The sequence below is a fragment of the Loxodonta africana genome, chromosome 3 (genome assembly GCF_030014295.1).
Source record: "Loxodonta africana isolate mLoxAfr1 chromosome 3, mLoxAfr1.hap2, whole genome shotgun sequence".
Classification (NCBI taxonomy): Eukaryota; Metazoa; Chordata; class Mammalia; order Proboscidea; family Elephantidae; genus Loxodonta; species Loxodonta africana.
In genome coordinates, this window is record NC_087344.1 from 32188580 (window position 1) to 32207822 (window position 19243).

The 19243-nt window shown below is 50.5% G+C and overlaps 1 protein-coding gene across 7 annotated transcripts in view; it reads left to right on the forward strand.

Moving 5' to 3' along the window:
* The first annotated feature begins 3706 nt into the window (after positions 1 to 3706).
* Positions 3707 to 19243, forward strand: part of SIN3B (SIN3 transcription regulator family member B) — a 41614-nt gene continuing 26077 nt past the window's right edge. Inside the window, exons 1-6 of one of the 7 annotated variants that reach the window (XM_064280924.1) lie at positions 3741 to 3832; positions 4086 to 4192; positions 6236 to 6389; positions 15551 to 15751; positions 16406 to 16528; positions 17455 to 17598. In XM_064280924.1, the coding sequence (XP_064136994.1) occupies positions 4170 to 4192; positions 6236 to 6389; positions 15551 to 15751; positions 16406 to 16528; positions 17455 to 17598 (645 nt within the window). In that variant the 5' untranslated portion in view covers positions 3741 to 3832; positions 4086 to 4169. The other 6 variants (XM_064280925.1, XM_003413280.4, XM_064280927.1 and 3 more) reach the window with 6 other exon arrangements.

A 19243-nucleotide genomic window follows, 5' to 3' on the forward strand; every position in this document is an offset into this window, starting at 1 on the left:
GGTTTTTCCTGATGACGTGTGCAAAGTAAGCAAGACAAAGTCTCACCATCCTCTCTTCTAAGTAGCATTCTGGCTGTACTTCCAAGCCGGATCCGTTCGTTTGTCTCGCAGTCCACAGTATATTCAGTATTTTTTGCCAATTCCACAATTCAAATGTGTCAATTCTCTTTTGATCTTCCTTTTTCATTGTTTAGCTTTTGCATGCATGTGAGACGAATGAAAAGACCACGGCTTGGGTCCGGTGCATCTTAGTCATAAAAACGACATCTTGGATTTTTTAACACTTTGCTGTTTTTGTGAGATGCTGTTGAGTTGATTTTGACCCATAGCAGCCCATGTGATGGAGCAGAACTACCCCATAGGGCTTTCTAGGGTGTAATCTTTATAGGAGCCAGGTTCGTATCCCACGGAGCCACTAACCTTTCGGTTAGCAGCTGAGCACTTAGCCACTGCACCACCAGGTCTCTCTTTTTTTGAACACTTTAAAGAGGTCTCTTGCAACAGACTTCCCCAACGCATTACATTATTTTATTTTTTGACCGCTGCTTTCATGGACATTAATTGTTGACCTAAGTAGAATGAAATTCTTACAACTTCAATTTCTTCACCATTTATCATGATGTTGTTTATTGGTTCAGTTATGAGGATTTTTGTCTTCTTTACGTTGAGGTATAATCCATACTGAAGGTTGAGGTCTTTGATCTTCATCATTAAGCTATTCAAGTCCTCTTCACTTTCAGTAGGCAAAGTTGTGTCATCTGCGTCCTGCAGGTTGTTAATGAGTCTTCCTCCAATCCTGATGCCACATTCCCCGCAAGTCCCCAGGGCCACAGGTGGTGTTTTCCATAAATGGTCATAGCAATATTACCCATCGCATGTGCTATTCCAGAACCTAACCCCTCCCCAAGTTCTGGAGTTTACTTCTCCTCCTCTTGAACTAGAGAGGGACTCTGTAACTGCCTCTAGGGAAAGAATGCGATGGAAGTGACTGTGTGATCTCTGAGGCTAAGTCATAAAAGGTGATATGACTTTTGCCTGGCTCTCTGTCTTTGGACCCTTGTTCTTGGAACCCAGTTGCCATATTGGGAGGAAGCTCAAACTGCCTGGAGAGGTCACATGTCAGAGTTCCAGGCAATATCTCCAGCTAAGGTGTCAGCCTACACCTCACTTCTGAGTATGCAAACCTGCAGATAGGTCCAACTGCCAACCTCCAGCCACCCCAACTGACATCGAGGGGAGCAGGGATAAGCCATCCCTGCCAAGCCTGGCCAAACAGCAGATTACTGGTGAGCAAAATAAAATGGTGTTGTCATTTTTAAGCCTCTAAGTCTTGGATCCATCACCCATCTGTCAGTTCGTTATGCTGTGGTGGCTTGCATGTTGCTACTATACTGGAAGCTATGCCACCAGTATTTCAAATACCAGCAGGGTGACCCATGGGGGAGAGGTTTCAGTGGAGCTTCCAGACTAAGATAGACTACGAAGAAAGGCCTGGCAATCTACTGCCAAAAATTGGCCAATGAAAACCTTATGGAGCACAACAGAATATTATCCAATATATTGCTGGAAGATTAGCCCAAACATACCAACTATCATGAAGATGGCACAGGACTTGACAACATTTTGTTCTGTTATAATAAGGTCACTATGGCTTGGAGCAACTAAAAAACAAGTCTCAGGGCGGTTTGTTATGCAGACACAGTAGCTGGAACACACTTGTACCTTGTCTTTGAAGCATTTGTTATACTTGAAACTTCACATTTGTTTTTGTGATTATTTGATTCATATCTACCTATCCTAAAACACAGGAAGCTCTGTGAGGGCAAGAATAGTGTTACTTTTTGTCCACTATTATTGGGTATGGGACCTTCAAACCCTCACCAGATGACCTAATCAGAGTCCTTTGGCCTAGAACATTCCCTGGTAGTAAGGTTGGGAACTGAGTCTCTGTCTCAGTTTCTTCTTCTTTATCAGGGAATCTTCTTTCATGTTCTGGGTTCCCAGTCTGCTTACTACTTAAGTGTGTGTGTCATATGGCATGTGGCTAGCTCCACTTTTATACCTGATCCCGGCAGGAGGGATGCATGCAGACCATCGTACCTATATCAGCTGCTACAGGGAGTGATCCATGGCCATGGAAGAATGACGCCTAATGTTGAAGCTGACCTTGCTCTGCCTCTTCTCTGTGTGAGTAAAGTGCTGTTCCACCCAATGCCTGTGTGTGAGTCATGTCTTTCTTGGTGACCCCAGGCCCTGTTTTAACAACCATTCTATACCTGACACCTAACACCACCTGGAAAATGATGCATACACCACCTATTTATTCTCAGCTTTCCTGCACCTCTTTACATACTAAAAGAAAAATAATATTTGGTCATTCATTGAATATTCACTCAGTAAATGCTTGTTGATGAAACTCTGTATCAGGCATTTGTGTTAGAGACAAAACACAAAATGAAGACGATGCACAAGGGACTGTGGGAGGCCAAAGGAGGGGTCAGAGGAAGCTTCCTGAGACAGGGGACATTTGAGATGTGTTTTGAAGGATGTGTAGGAGTTTTCTGGGTGACAAAGAGACAAAACATGACTCCTGGCAAAGGGAATGGTGTGTGCTGATGTATGGGGCCAGGAAGCAGCCTGGCTGGACAAAGAATTGTGGGAAGTTCTTCACACATAAAGTACAATTTGCTTGGGTGGAAAATTCTGCAAAAAAAAAAGTTGGTAGGGGCCAGATTCTGACGATGTTAAGGGGTAGGTGGTTTGATTTCATCTCAGGAAAAATAAGAAGACCTCACGGGTTCGGCAGCAGTGGTGGAAGGATCTTGGCTCTTGATAGAGATGGGGCTGGGAAAACCAATGAAGCTTCTGAACTGGTCCAGAAGGAGGTGATGGGACCAGGACAAGAGAAGTGAGGATAGGAGGAGTGGGACTAAGCCAAGGGCTCTTTAGCAAAAATTCACTGTACAGGGCCTTTTATTTGGATGCTACGTGTCTTTATCCCACGGTCACACCAACCCTATAAAGCTGTTGTTGTTAGTTGCTGTCGAGTCAACCCCAACTCATGCTGACCCCATACATGCAGAGAACTGCTCCATAGGGTTTTCAAGGTTGTGACCTTTCAGCAGCAGATCACCAGACCTTTCTTCCGAGGAGCCTCTGGGTTGGTTTGAACCTCCAACGTTTTGGCTACTAGTCCAGCACTCAACCGTTTGCAGCACACAGGGATTGGCAAACTTCTTCCATAAAGGAACAGATGTTCAATATTTCAGTCTCTGCGGGTCTTAGGGCCTCTGTCGCAACTACTCAATTGTGAGTTGTAGCCACAGACGATGGGTAAATGAACGGACATGGTAGTGTTCCAATAAAACTCTTATTTATGGATGCTGACATTTTAATTTTATAAAATTAAATTTTCATGTGCCATAAAATACACTTTTTCCCGAGATTTTTTTCCCCCAACTATTTAAAAATGTAAAAACCACTCTTAGCTTGAGGGACGTACAGAACAGATGCTGGGTCTCGGTTTATTCACCTCGGCACCTCGGCCATTAAGCGCTATTTCAGGTTTAGGGGTACAACGCACATTCCCCAACGAGAGCCCCGCCCCTCCTCGCAGCACTAGCCCTAGCCCCGGGGCGGAGCGTGCGCATGCGCGGCCGGAGCTCGGGCTGGGGGGGCGGGGCGGGCCGCGGCTCCGACTTCCAACATGGCGCACGCTGCTGGCGGTGGTGGCGGTGGCAGCGGCGGCGGTGGCCACCCCGCGGGCCGGGGGCTGAGCGGCGCCCGCTGGGGCCGTTCGGCCTCCGCGGGCCACGAGAAGCTGCCGGTGCACGTGAGTGGCGTCCGCCCTCCCTCGGGGACCCTGTTCTCCGGCCCCCGCAGGCCGGCGCCCCTCACCCCGGCCCCGCCCGGTCCTGGCCCCCGCCCCTTCTTGGCCTCCCCTCCGCGGCCCCGGACCCCGGAACCCCGACCCTTCATCTCAGCCCCGCACAGGTCCGGCCTGCCCACCTCCCGTCGGGGACTACCGACTTCTGTCCCCTTCCTCCGCTGACCCTGGCCCCCCGGGACCCTCCGCTTCCCCGCAGGTGGAGGACGCCCTCACCTACCTGGACCAGGTGAAGATCCGCTTCGGCAGCGACCCTGCCACTTACAACGGTTTTCTGGAGATCATGAAGGAGTTCAAAAGCCAGAGGTACCCGCGGGGCCCCTCCCCACCCCCGAGGGCCGCGCTGGGCCCCGAACCGGGCTGATCAGGGTGAGAGACCCCTTCCCGGTTGCTGCCCCTCAGCTGAATGACCTTGAGCATGTCGTTGAACCTCTGTGAGCCTCCGTTTCTTGTTCTATAATGTTGGGATGGATCGTACCCACCTTGTGGAATTGTGGTGGGGATTCTTGGAAGCAGGGCTGGAATCAGGGGAGATAAGGTCAGACAAATGCAAAGTTGGACCCTGCGTTTATTTAAAACGTTGGCTTTAAATAACTTTTGTTCCTCAAGGAATTTTTTTGCCTAAATTTTTTCTTGCAAGCATTGCGTTACAGTGTTATTCGTTTTGATGATTGAGTGCCCCTCCCCTTTAAATTCTGTATCCAAATTGAGTGCCTCCCTTGCCTCCCCTAGACCCTGTCCTGCTTGGAAATAATGTGCATAAAGCCTTTAGTGAGGGACCTGCCGCAGGGAAAGTGTTTAAAGACATTAGCTCTTTTTCTAGGCAGAATCAGGAAGGTTTCAGATAAATGGGGAATCTCAGGATCTTGGCCTCAGGATCAGGGCTTGGAGTGGGCAAGGGGCTTGCCCACACGCACCTTAGGGACAGAGGCCGAGTTAGAACTCAGACCCCCCAACCCTTAAATTCTTGCTTGTCACAGGCCCACCTACATGCTCCACTCTCTTAGGAAATATGGCAGGGCTGGTTTTGAGGGTCCCTGGACAGCACAAACGGTTTGCACTTGACTGCACATCCAAAGTTTGGTGGTTCGAACTTACCCAGTGGCACAGTGGAAGAGAGGCCTGTCAGTCTGCTTCCATGAAGATTGTTGGTGGTGGTGTGAGGTGCTGTCAAGTTGATTTTGACATATAGTGATCCTGTGTGATGGTAGATCTGCTCCTGTAGGCTGTAATCTTCACAGGAGCAGATCGCCAGGTCTTTATTACAGTTAAGAAGACCCCATGGAGCAGTTTTGTTTTGTCACACATGGAGTCTCCATGAGTTGGAATTGACTCAGTGGCAATGAGTTTGGGTACCCCCCCCGCCCCCCCCCGGTTTCCTTCTATGAAGTAGCGTCAGCCCTGTGCTGGGACTACAGTAATGACAAAGCCCCCCTTTCCCCTCTCATTTGTATGCATTCCTGATACTTGCAAGATTTTGGGTGTTGATACATTGCAGTGAGTTGCTTGGATCAAAACCTGCGTCATGGGTGATCCTAACTCATACAAAGTGACAGACTTTATCACCTCGCGTGGAGGGAGTTGGCCTCTCGCCACCTCTTGGAGTCCAAGACCTGCATTTAGAGCTTCTGACATTTTCAGGAGTTGCTAGGTGGTGCAAATGGTTAAATACTCAGCCAGTTACCAAAAGATAGGAGATTCACATCCATTCAAAGGCACCTTGGAAGGAAGCCCTGGAGCACAGCTCTACCCTGACACACATGGAGTTGCTATGGGTTGGAGTCGACTTGATGGCAGCTGGTTCGGTGCTTTGGTTTTGACAGTTTTCGGAACTGAGCACACATTATTGAAGTATTTTGGGAACCATGCTGGGGAAATATTCAGCGGTTCTCAGGAAGAGGGTGTGGGGAGCCCAGGCCTCGCTGCTCTGAACAGACATGGTTGTTGTTATTGTTGGGTGCTCTTGAGTCGATTCCAATTCTCAGCGACCACAGGTGATGGAGTAGAACTGTCAGAGTAGAAAACCATAGCATTTTCTTGGCCGTGGTCTTTACAGGAGCAGATCACCAGGCCTTTCTCCCGTGGAGCTGCTGGGCGGGTTTGAACCACCAACCACCTTTTGGTTAGCAGCCAAGCACTTAACCGTTGTGCCACCAATGCTCTTTCCTCGCTACTGTGGAAATAGATCACTGGCTGTAGAATCATGCAGCAGATGAGTATATTTTAGGTCGCTTTGTTGCCAGTCAGAAAGCTCCATTACGTGGTACTGTGGAGAGAGTCGGAAATAGGTTTTGCTTTTGATTTGTTCCCCAAGACCCTCTTGTCCACTTGTGTCCCTCTTTGTCCTAGCATCGACACTCCCGGGGTCATCAGACGTGTGTCTCAGCTCTTTCACGAGCACCCCGACCTCATCGTTGGATTCAACGCATTCCTCCCCCTGGGATACAGGATTGATATCCCCAAGAACGGCAAATTAAACATACAGTCGCCGCTGGCGAACCAGGTAGGCCGCCGCTGGGCTTCAGTTACCTGAATGGGTGTTTGCGCTGTGTGTCCTGGGACCTGGCTGGAGGGGGGCAGGGCGGTATTTCTTTGCTGGAAGCCACGTGAGATCTGGTCTTTTTAAAGCCAGACTGCTGATTTCTGGCACGAATCAAACTAGATCAAAACGCCTCCACAGGCAGCCCCTGAATCCCAAGTGGGTCTGCCTGAAGAGTTTATATCACATGCGTCGAGGAAGCCTGCTCCTACCCCGGAATTTTCCTCGAAGTCAGAATAACTGCATCCTGTGATCTCACTTACACGAAATATCTAGGCTAGGCATAGGATGTTGTTAGTTGCTGTCCAGTTGACTCTGACTCACAGTGACCCTTGTGTGTCAGAGTAGAGCTGCTGCATAGGATTTTCAAGGCTGTGACCTTTTGGAATCAGATTGCCATCCCTGTTTTCTGAGGCACCACTGGGTGGGTTTGAACTGCCAGTCTTTTGGTTAACAGTTTTGCGCCACCCAGGGACCACCAAGGTGTATGGTTAATAGTGGTGAACAGGGGCGGGAGGGAGGGGGAGAGGGGAACAGTTGTTTAGGAAGCAGTGAGTTTCCGTCTGTGATGATAGAAGGTTTGACGACAGATAGTGGTGATGGTTGGCACCACCAGATTGTACACATGGAAAACAATGAATCGGCAAGTGTTATGTTTCTTGAATTTTTTACCAAAATTAAAAAAAATACCAACAATTATGGCATCAGCAGGGGCGAAGGTCTTGGCAAGAGGCTTTCCCTGGGAGCATTCCAGGCAGGCCTGTCCACGTACCTGGGCAGATACTCACCTGTGTCTGACAGATCTTGGTGGTGCCAGTAAGGTGGCTGAGAGGAGCGCGCGAAGAGCTGTTTTCATTGTGTTTTATTTCAGTGCTGGGGGACGTTGGCTCAGATCAACCTTTACGCCTCCCCCATGCTCACGGCTTCCTTGTGTTCCTTCTCTGGTGACAGGAAGCTGCCTCCTCTTCTTCTGTAGCCCCTTCTTGTTTGAGCTCATCACGATATTGTTAGTTGCCATCTAGTCGGTTCCAACTTACGGTGGCCCTGTGTGTTACCGAGTGAATTTGCTCCGTAGGGTTTTCTTGGCTATAACCTTGGCAGAAGCAGATCGCGAGGCGTGTCTTCTGCAGTGCCACTGGGTGAGTTCAGTCTGCCAACCACTAGGTTAGTAGTTGAGCACAAACTGTTTGTGCCATCCAGGGACCCAAGCTCACCAGACCCTCTGAGAAAAAGAAACCTTACCTGAGCTTTGTGTTTGTAGGGTAATCTTGTATTTTTCTCTAAGTCAGAGTTTGTCAGCTTTGGAACGGTTGACAAGGAATGACAGAACATCACTCCTTGCTGTGGGGGCCAACCAGCGCACTGATACGGAGCAGTGTTCCTGCCCACCACCCACTTGACGCCGGTAGACCAAACCAAACCTGTTGCCAACAAGTTGATTCTGACTTATGGCGACCCCATGTGAGTCAGAGTAGCACTACTCCACAGAATGTTCTTGGCTGTAATCTTTACGGAAGGAGATCTCTGATACTTACTTTGTTTGAGCTGCTATGGGTTCAAACCACTAACCTGTAGGTTAACAGCCAAGTGCTTAACCATTGTACCACCAGGGTTCCTTTGGAAATGATATTGCATCGCCCAACACTGACACAGGGCTTTAGATGTGATGAACTGTTCTCACGTACATCACTGCACACGAGCTTGACCCTGCCCTGTTTTGCCGATTAATCCCAACAAGCTTTTAGCAACTGGAGGCCTCGGCTCCACTCTTGGATCTGGGAGCTCCATTTGCAGGTGTGAAATGAAGGCTCTTTGGAGGTGACACCTGTGTGTTTTTGGGTTTCTTTTGAACATGGAGATGAACCCTGGGCTTTACGGGGCAACATGCTGACGGCAGGGCCTGCCTTAAGAAGAAAAAAACAGAGTCTACCCACCAGGCCCTGAGGAGGGAGGCTGACCATTGCCACAGCGCCTGCCTCTCACTGTTCTTTTTCCGAACCCTTTCTCCTCAGTTTACAAGGCACTTGGCAAGCCCCTCCATTGAAAGAAACACCTATGCAGTGCTTCCTGCAGCTGATTTTTACCTTCCCAGCTCAAATCCTCTGGAGTCCCTGGGTGGAGCAAACAGTTAAGTGCTCAGCTACTAAAGGTTGGTGGTTCGCACCCACCCAGAGGCACCATGGGAGAAAGTCCTGGTGACCTACTTCCATGAAGATTACAGCCAAGAGCACCCAGTGGAGCACAGTTGTACTCTGTAAGACGCGAGGTTGCCGTGAGTCAGAATCCACTCGGCTGCAAATGGTGCGGTGGTTTGTTTCTGTTTTTATTTTTTTTTTCCTCAAATCCTAGGGGCGGGGACTGCAGGGAATGGAGGAACTGGTTTGCCTAGACCAGCTGTTTTCACTTAGGGGCATTTTTGCCCCCAGGGTACACCTGACAGTGTCTGCAGAGGTTCAGGTTTGTCACTACTAGGACGGTGCTAACTGGCGTCTAGAAAACCCTATAGAGCAGTTCTACCTTGTAACACATGGGGCTGCCATGAGTCGTAATCAACGGAAACAGGTTTGGTTTAGAGGCCCTTGATTGGCACAAATGGAGAAAAGACCTGTCAGTCTGCTTTCATAAAGATTACAGCTAAAAAACCCCATGAGGCAGTTCTCCTGTGACATGGGGTCACTGAGTCAGAATTGACTCAACGGCACACAAGGATAACAGCACTTGCTAAGAAAGATCAGGAGTCAGGAGACCGCAGTTGATCTCCATGTGTGAAAACTGCCTTCCTGTGCTCCTGACTGCGGGGGTGACTTGCTGGGAGCTGGGACCTGACAGGAATGCACACTGATACTGGGAGATGATGCTTCCTTTAGTAGCCACAGGCCCTGCCTTTCCACACCTTGGAGGGCTTTCGTACGGGGGAGAGACCAGACACAATCTGGTCTCCCTCCAGGTGGCTTAGATGAGGATAGTTGTTGTGGATGGAATTGTGTTCCCTAAAAATATGTAATGGAATCCTCATCCTTAAACCTGTGGATGAGTTTTCTTTGTTAATGGGCCATGTCAGTGCAGAGCAGGTCTTAAACCTAATCACTTTTGAGCTGTAAAAAGAGCAGGTTAGAAGGAAGCAAGCAAGCACAAATGGGCAAAGATAGATGCCCTGTGGATTGACAAGGAACATGGATAAGAACACTGGTGAAGCCAGAACAAGGATCTTCCCCCAGACCTGACAGAGCCTTCTGGAGCTGGTGCCTTGGAATTCAGACTTAGAGCCTCCTGAGCTGTGAGAAAAGAAATTTCTGTTTGTGGTATTTCTGTTATAGCAGCAATGGAGAACTAAGACAACAGTCCATTGATGTGAAGAAAGGTTTTATGGGAGCATCCATTAGATACCTACTCTGGAATCTTCCCCCAGCCTGGAGGCAGCCTTTTCTAGCAAGGGTGCTTCCATCCACAGTCAGAGAGGAGCTTTCCCTCTTGGCAGCCCCACTTTGAGCCTACCTGGTGGCAGGTGGTGTGTACGGATCCAGCCTGGTTTCCTGGCCTGCATCCCAGCAGCCCAGTTGTTACCTGCGTGGCTTCACCATAGGCACAAACGAGGTGTCTCTCCAGGTTCCAGCCACCTAAACACTTGTGACGCTGCCACTTGCAGAGGTTTGCGTGCTTTTCTTAATGGTTTTTCTGGTATGGTTGTTTCGAAGTAGAGTTTCGATTTTTTTTTTTTTAATTTCATTCCTTTATAAATCCTGTCAACTACAGAGGGAAGAATGGCTCTTAAAAGCTGGGGAAGATGAATAAGAGGGCCTCTGCCTGTGAGGAGCCTTCAGTACAGAACTTTCTGACCTCAGCACTGGAAACATCTAGTTTGGGATCATTCTCTGGGGTGGGGACCATCCCGTGCACTGTAGGATGTTGAGCAGCATCCCTGGTCTCCACCCACTCCATGCCAGTAGCAACCCCCTGGGGGCGTAGTTGCACCCAGCTGAAGACAGCTGGTCTACGGTATGGGGGAAGGCAGGTGGACGTGTGCTATACGTGAGAGTTGTTGCCAGCAGAGGGTCAGGAGCTCAGAGGGAGGTGCCTTCTCTTGCTGGGGTTGTGGTAGAGGGGGGACTCAGCTCATGACCTTGCGAGTCAGTGTCATTTTGGATCTGGTCATTTGGGCCACAGAGAGGCCCCCTTCCCACCTCAGCTGTCCTCATACCATCCTGTTGGTAAGCTGGAAAATGAATGAAAACCCCTTGCTTCTCACTTGTTTCCATCCCCCAGCAGCTGCAAGTCCATCAGGTTGGCAGGACCCTCATCTGTCATGTTTACAGCTGTGTCTCCGTTCCCGGGACAGTGCCGGGGTGCTGGACACATTTGTGGGGCAGGAGACCAGGTGTTGGCTGCATAAAGGCAGGTCTCTGCTCCTGGATCCTCCTCAGGGTGGCCTGCCTCCTGGAGCTGCCCCTGGATGGTGAGCTGGCTTAGCAGCCGTGTGGACATAGATGAACTTTTTGGTTAAGCGTTCAACTGTTAGCCAGAAGATTGGTGGTTCAAACAAACCCACCCAGAGGCATTGCAAAAGACAGGCCTTCCGAAAGGCCACAGCCCTGAAGGTCTTATGGAGCACAGTTCTACTCTGCACACGTGGGGTCACCGTGAGTCGGATACGACAAAAAGAGTATAGCTTACAACATAAAAGGGGCTCACTTACATTCAAACTCACGGTAACCCATTTGGTACAGAGTAGAACTGCTCCGTAGGGTTTTCTTGGCTATAATCTTTATGGGAGCGCATCACCAAGCCTTTCTTCCATGGTGCTGCTGGAAGGGCTTGAACCACTAATCTTTAAGTGCTATGAGTTGAAATCGACTCAGTGGCAACTGGTTTGATTTGGTTACATTCAGAGTGAGGCCCAGCACCTTCTCTCTGGGGAGAATCATTTGGAAATTCTGTCAGTCCCTGAGTACATCAGTTCCCGCATCTGAGTCTCATTCTCTAGTGGAGCATACCGGCCTCTGCTGCGCCAGGCCCTGGCTGAAGCCAAGTCCCCGCTCAGGGCACGTGCACAGCCAGGTCAGGGCTGGGATGAGGAGCAGATGTGAAAGGAGTGCAGTGACCACAGTGCTGTAAACACAGACTCAGGGAAGGGCAGGGAGGACAAGGAGGCCAGGGCAGGGCCTGGGGAGGTGTCCGGGGCAGGCACACAGGGAGGGTGGAGCTAGGCCTGCGTCTCAGGGAGAAGATCCCTATGGGACTGCAGAGGCCTGGGGGGATGAACCAGGAGACTGCAGGGCCAGGAGAGGAGCGTCGAGGGAGCTATGGAGGGTTTTGGAAAGGGCCTCTGTAGCTGCTATGCTGAGAACAGGACAGAGAGGAAGCCATGGTCCAGGGAGGGCCCGAGTGATCCGGGCAGAGTGGACGACACTGGAGGATGGGGTACAGGCAGAGAGGAAAGGACAGTTGTTCTGGAAGGTTTAGAGAGGGCTAGGCAAACTACTGCCCAAGGACCAATGCTTGCCTGGCTTTGTAAGGCCAGTGGCTTTATGTTTTTCAGTGGTTACATTAAAAAATTTTTTTTATTTAGATAAAATTTCTTTAACAAAATGATCCATTATGGCCCTTTTAAAGTGCATAATTCAGTGGGTTTTAGTCCGTTCACAGTGTTGCAACCACCACCTCTATCTAGCTCCAGAACATTCTCACCACCCCCAAACAGAAACTCCCTACCAGTTGGCAGTTGTTCCTCATTCTTCTCTCCCTCAGGTCTTGGTAACCTTGAACCTGCTTTTGTCTCTGCATTTGCCTGTTCTCAATATTTCACATAAGTAACATCATACAGTGTTTGTGCTTTTATGACTGGCTTCTCACTGAGCATAGTATTGTGAAGGTTCAGCCATGTCATAGCATGTATTAGGACCTCATTTCTCTTAATGGCTGGATGATATTCCGTTGTTTGGATGGAACACATTGTATTTACCCATTCACCTACCGATGGCCCCTTAGGTTGTCTCCACCTTTTGGCTGTAGTGAATAATGCTGCAGTGAACGCCGGCATCTGTGTATTGTTTGAGTTCCTCTTCTCATTCGTCTTGGGTAGACACCCAGGAGTGGTGTCTGCCCAGGTCATGTGGTAGTTCTCTGCTTAACTTTTGGAGGAACCACCACACAGTTTTCCACAGTGAGTGTACCGTCTTATGTTCCCACTAGCAGTGGATGAGGGCTCCTATTTCTCCGCATCCTTGACAACACTGGTTGTTTCGGTGTTTTTTTCTTTGTATAGCCGTCCTAGTGGGTGTGACATGGAATCTCATTGTGTCTGTGGTTACGTTTTAGCAGAGTACGTACCTGATACCCTCGCTTTCGTCTCTCAGCCTGCCAAGCTAAAGTTCTCTGGTCTCGGGGTGCTTGTCTGTCTTGTCACTGTGGCTCACTCAGGGGCTCTGGAGGGACATATGGGACTCCAAGATGCCTCCTAGGAGTGATCTGCTCCCAGCGCTGCCTATCGTGGGAGGGTGGGGGTGTTACCCCGGAGCCGAGCGCAGAGCCTTCTCTGAAGCAAACTTGTCTCCAAGGCCGCCTCCCTCTCTCCCTCCCTGCCCTTTCCCCCTACCCGTGTGCACTAAAGGAATGCCAGCACAGACCCCTGGAGCCTTTGTGTCATGGGGTGACAGAAAGATATATCGGCATCCTGGCCGCTGCACCTGTAAACATGGCCTAGTTCGGACAAAGGGTCTTTGTCAGTGTTAGCAGTTAAATTCACTTGAGGTCATCCTTATAGGGTGAGGCCTAATCCTAATCCCTTGTGAGCCGAGTCTTACAAAAGGAGAGGACAGACACGGAGACAGTCATTCACAGGAGGGGAGGATAGACGCCATGTGATGACAGAGGTAGATGCATCTGCAAGCAGTAAGGGGACAGTTCTCTCTGAAAGCTCCCAGAAGGAATCCACGTGGCCGAGATCTGACGCGGACCTGTAGCCTCACCACTGTTCTGTTCTCACAAGCCACCCATGTTATGGGATTTTGTTACAGCAGCTCCAGACACTAAGATGCTAAGCAATATAAGTAGCAGGAGCATCTCCAGAAAGTCCCAGAATAGACTCCACTGCTGAGGAGAAATGCTGGCACAGAGACTTTGGCTGCTTGGCGGGGGTCTTTGTATCTCCGCTTACTTGGCTCAGACTGTCCAGAGGCACCTGACTAGCTGAGCCACGTCATACTGGCCTCTGCCACGGCATGTGCTGGTGTCTGGGTGGAGCGAGGAGGCGGGTCTCCCAGTTCAGCCAGTCTTCCTCAGGTCATCAGAAGCGGATGCTTTGCCGGGCCACAGGGAGGAAAGAGAACAGGACTCCGTGTGTCCCACACCTGGTCCCCCACAGTGTGCACGATGCCCTGCTCCTTTCCAGACACCATCCCAGACAGGGAGCAGTGTCACATCCCACCATCACAGACTTTGTGTTCTCATCCGGTGGACAGACAACAGATTAAATGAGTAAAACATGTCACATGTAGGGACAATAAGTTCCATGGAGGAAAATAGAGCAAGGATGGGGTGGGGAGTGCTGGGAGAGCAGGGTAGTCATACCTTGACACAGGATGTCCCGGAAGGCTCATGGAGAAGGCAAAGACCTAAAGCTAAGCAGAAGAGGGGTTCTGACGCTGGAGACCAGGCACTGGGCACTGGGGACAGTGCAGCCCGCGTCCTGGCGGGGGTGGGGGCTGTATTCGGAGAATCTTGGCCATTGTTTCAGTTCAGAGACACGAGGGCACCTCCTGCAGGGTGGTCCTGTCCTGCCTCGAGGTGGAATTCCAGGGACACAGGAGAAAGGCGTGGGTTCCTTTTTCTCTTTCGTTTTTTATTTCTAGTGACAGGAAGGAGACCCTGGGTGGTGCAAACGGTTAAGCGCCCAACTACTAGCCCAAAGGTTGGAGGTTCGAGTCCACCTAGATGTGCCTCGGAAGAAAGGCCTGAAGATCTTCCGAAAGGTCACAGCCTTGAAAACGCTATGGAGCAGTTCTACTCTGCACACATGGAGTCGCCATGAGTCAGAACTGACTCAGTAGCAACTAACGACAAGTGACAGGCAAGTGTATAGGCAGAGGACATGCTGGGCGCTCAAGACCATCTCTTCCCTCTCAGGTGACTGTTTTTTGCTGCTTTCTCCATTAAGATGACCACCTTGTCCCAGTGTGTCCGGAATCAGCACTCAAAGTCCCATGTCCTAAGAATCCCTGTGATCCAGGACAGCCTGGACAGTGGGTCCCCCAACATCATCATTTTATAAAAAACCAGTTGCTGCGGGTCACCCCCAACTCATGTCCCCCCAGCGTGTGTGTCAGGGTAGAGCTGTGCTCTGTAGGGTTTCCAGTGACTGGTGGTTCAGGAGTAAAGCACCAGGCCTTTCTACCAAGTTGCTTCTGGGTGGACTTGAACCTCCAGCCATTCGGTTAGCAGCTGTGTTTGTTCCTGTTTGTACCACTAGGGACTCCCGTCGTTGTAATACATCCCAGCTCTTCCCAGCACTGCTAAAAGCAGGTGGTTTCATACTCACACTCCTGCTGAAGTCAGATCACAGACGACATGGGAAGAGCTTTTATAAACAGCTCCAGACGTAGCCCTGGAAAGGAGTCTGCATCCACTTTTTGTGTACGTGTTCCAGTTGCCAGTTTTTGAAAGTATAGAGTGAATTCAACACTCGTGTCCTTTCTGTAGCTGAGGAAGGACCTGGTGGAGGGGCGTTCATCAGAGCTGCCTGGGAACGTGCAGAAGCTCGTGATGCATGAAGCCGGCGTTGTGTTCCGTGTATGCGCCTAACCCTCTTCCCCCACCCCCAGGCCCCCAAAGCCAAAAAACCAAACCCATTGCCATCGGGTTGATTCCGACTCATAGTGATTCTGTGGGACAGGGTAGAACTGCTCCATAGGGTTTCCAAGGAATGGCTGGTGGATTTGAAGTGCCGACCTTTTGGTTAGCAGCCTGAGCTCTTAGCCACTGCACCACCAGGGCTCCCAGAAGCATCTAAAAGAACCTTGGCTGTGCATAACGTTTTGTCTGTTCTCGTACAGACAGCAACCCTGGGCTGGCAGTTTTCACAGTCCGTCTCCAGTGTTGGGCCTGAAGGTAACTCGTTGCTTTGTTCTTAGGAGAACTCACACAACCATAGCGACTATGCGGACGACTTCAAGCAGCAGGCGCTCTCTAAGGAGGACAAGCCCCAGGTACCCCTGGAGTCAGATTCTGTGGAGTTCAACAATGCCATCAGCTATGTGAACAAGATCAAGACTCGCTTCCTGGACCACCCGGAGATCTACCGGTCGTTCCTGGAGATACTGCACACTTACCAGGTGAGAAGCCACGCCATGCACTTGTGTGTGTGTGTTCCCGGCATCCTCTGATAACCAGGTACACTGAAACGGTTCAGATTTTCTTGTCTTGATTCCTGAAATTGTGTGAAATTCTGTTTGAATTTTATTTTAATGTGCCCCTTGAGGCACCTCCGTATTGGGAAGCAGGATTAGGAAACGCATGTTGTTGTTAGCTGCCTTCAAGTCAGTCCCCAACTCCTGGTGACCCCGTGCACAATGGAACAGAATGCCGCCTGGTCTTGTGCCAGCCGCATGATCTGCTGTGGATTGGGCTGCTGTGCCCCACGTGGTTTTCATCGGCTGATTTTCGTGAGTTGATCTTCAGGCGTTTCTTCCTGGTCTGTCCCAGTCTGGAAGCTCCGCTGAAACCTCTTCAGCATCCTAGCCACACACGAGCCTCACAGACAAATGGGTGGTGGCTGCGCATGAGGCGCACTGGGCGGGAGTTAAACCTGGCCCTCCCGCGTGGAAGGTGAGGCTTCTACCACTAAACCACCGCTGTTCCCTACGTCGAAGATCGGCACGTCCTAAAACATTGTAACTGCAGGTGGGGATAGGTATGACCACTAAAAACAGCAGCGTTGGCTTCGCCTTCTTATTGTTGTCCACTTAATGTCCTTGGTTACTAACCAGAAAGTTGGAGGTTCTTGTCCACCCAGAAGTACCTTGGAAGAAAGGCCTGACAATCTACTTCCGAAAAATCAGCCATTGAAAACCCTATGGAGGACAGTTGCGCTCTGCACGCATGGGATCGCTGTGAGTCAGGGTTGACTCAGTGGCAACTGGTTTATGGCTCATTTGCAGTATTCTCTGAATGGAGGAGTGGTTTTTGCCCCATTTGATTTGGCTCTCAAGGATACCAGTAACTCTTTGGGGGGCAGATGATCTTTTCCCTCTTAAGTAAGTGTTACGTGTGTTAGTGTGTAAAAAGTAACCTGCATTTCCTGGGGGTGTACTGTTGCGGGGGTGGGGAAGGGGATGCTGAGGGTTCTCCCTGCATTCTTTGATGAAGTCACGGCCAGTGGGTTGAGGAGGGTTTCATTTGGTGGCCATGGAGTGCAAAATGAGTAACTGGGAGGGCCCTTGCTTTGTCATATGCTTGAGTGTGATGTTAACTGGGGCAATTCCAGTGGCTGATTGAGGCTCCACTCAGTGGCTCCTGTTTATGCTCCTTCCCTTTACCCCACGGGTCTTGGTGACTGGTCTGTAGGTCCCACCCCCCTCCCCTTTCCCTCTCTTCTCTCCTAGGCCCAGCTCCAACTCCAGGCTCCCCACAGGCAGAACGTACCACTCACCCTGGGATCCCAGGGCCTGGTTCCCCCCGACCTTGTACTTAACCTTTGTATAGCCAGACTCCAGTGGCCCCACACTTCCCGTTCCCTGTGCTCATGAGCCCCCCCGAGGCTGGGCCAGGCCCCTTCTGTACCCCGGTACAGGCATGTTGGGGAGCAGAATCAAGGCACAGAAGCCCAGGATCATTCCCTATGGCGAGGGCCTAAGCCTGGGCAGTCAAAGGGGTCAGTGGGCAGTGAGCAGGCCATTGTGGGTGGCTGTTTGCGTGGTGGAGCCCGCAGGGCTTCTGTGCTCTGTGAACTGCCCCTCAGCCCCCTCCAAGGCGGGTGTCTGCACATCACGGACAGTGTCTGGGCTAATTTCTTCTTTTTCTTTCCGCCCACCGGCAGAAGGAGCAGCTGAGCACAAAGGGCCGGCCGTTCCGCGGCATGTCCGAGGAGGAGGTCTTCACAGAAGTGGCCAACCTCTTCCGGGGCCAGGAAGACCTGCTCTCCGAGTTTGGCCAGTTCCTGCCCGAGGCAAAGCGGTCCCTGGTGAGTACAGCGCCCACCCCACAGGCCGAATGCCCCCTACAGTGACTGGCCTTTGGCCAGGCTTGGTGGCCGTGGGGACACCCTGGCTCTCTCCTCTGATGCTACAGGGGTGCAGACACTTGGGCAGCTCCTCATAGGCTACAGGTGCCCCTCTGTCCAGATCAAGCCTGGGGTGTGGGGTGCTCGGGGGGCTGAGAGTGTCTTCCCGTGGAGATGGTGGGACTGAGCCATTCCGGCTCTGGCACTGCCTCCTAGGGCCACTAACCTGCAGTGGCTTGTGACCACAACCCTGTGGGAAGGTATAGGAAGATAAGGCCCCTCTGCTGGGTGGGGCCTTATCTAGGGCTCCAGCAAGATGGGTCTGGAGGGGTGGGCAGAGGTGGGCTAAAGTGGGGCATGACTGGTAGGTGGGGGTGACAAGGGCCATGTCTGGGGGCATTGCCCCTCAGTCCTTCCTCTTCTGCTCTCCCTCCCTTGCCTTTGCCGGGGGTTGCCTTTTCCTCTCCTCTTACTGGTTTTCCTTTCTTTTGCACATAGGCTTTTAAAAAAATTGAGTTCAAATTCATGTAACATCAAATTAGTTATTTTGAAATGAACAATTCCGTGGTATGCTATGAATTCACAATGTTGCATAACCACCATCTGGTTCCAGAATGTTCTCATCACCCCCAAAGAAGACCCCATACCCATGAGCACTTACTTCCCATCCTCCTCCTTCCAGCCCTGGCAACCACTGATCTACTTTGTCTCTGTGGATTTGCCTGTTCTGGACATTTCATGTAAATGGAGCTGTACACTATGTGGCTTTTTGTGTCTGGCTTCTTGCACTTAGTATGTTTTTGAGGTTCATCCATTTCGTAGCGTGTATCAGTGCTTCATTGTTTTTTATGGCTGAGTAATATTCCACTGGAGTCCCAGTAGCACAGTGGTTAAGAACTTGGCTACTACCAAAAGGTCAACAGTTCAAGTCCACCAGCAGCTTCTTGGAAACCCTACGAGGCAGTTCTACTCTGTCCTGTAGGTTTGCTATGAGTTGGAATCGACTCGATGGCAATGGGTTTGGTTTTGAGTTAATATTTCATTGCAGGTCTGTACCACATTTTGTTGATTCATCTGTTAATAGATGCTTAGGCCGTTTCTATTTTTGGCTGTTGTGAATAATGCTGCTATTAAAATTGGTGTACAAGTATCTGTTTGAGTCTTTCATTTCTTTTGGGAATATACCTAGGAGTAGAATTGCCGGGTCGAGTTCGAATCCACCAGGCACTCCTTAGAAATTCTGTGGGGCAGTTCTATTCTGTCCTCTTGAGTCGCTGTCAGTTGGAATTGACTCGACAGCAGTGGGTTTGGTTTGGTTTTTTGGATGGAGCCCTGGTGGCACAGTGGTTAAGAGTTCATCTGCTAACCAAAAGGTCAGTAGTTCGAATCTACCAGGTGCTCTTTGGAAACCCTGTGGGAGAGTTCTCCTCTGTCCTGTAGGGCCACTATGAGTCAGGATCCACTTGACAGCAGTGAGTTTGGTTGGGGGTTTTCTCTGGTAGTTCTCTGTCCAACTTTTTTAGCAGCTGCCAAATTACTTTCCACAGTGACTGTGCCATTTTACATTCCCACCGGCAGTGGATGAGGGTTCCAATTTCTCCGCAAC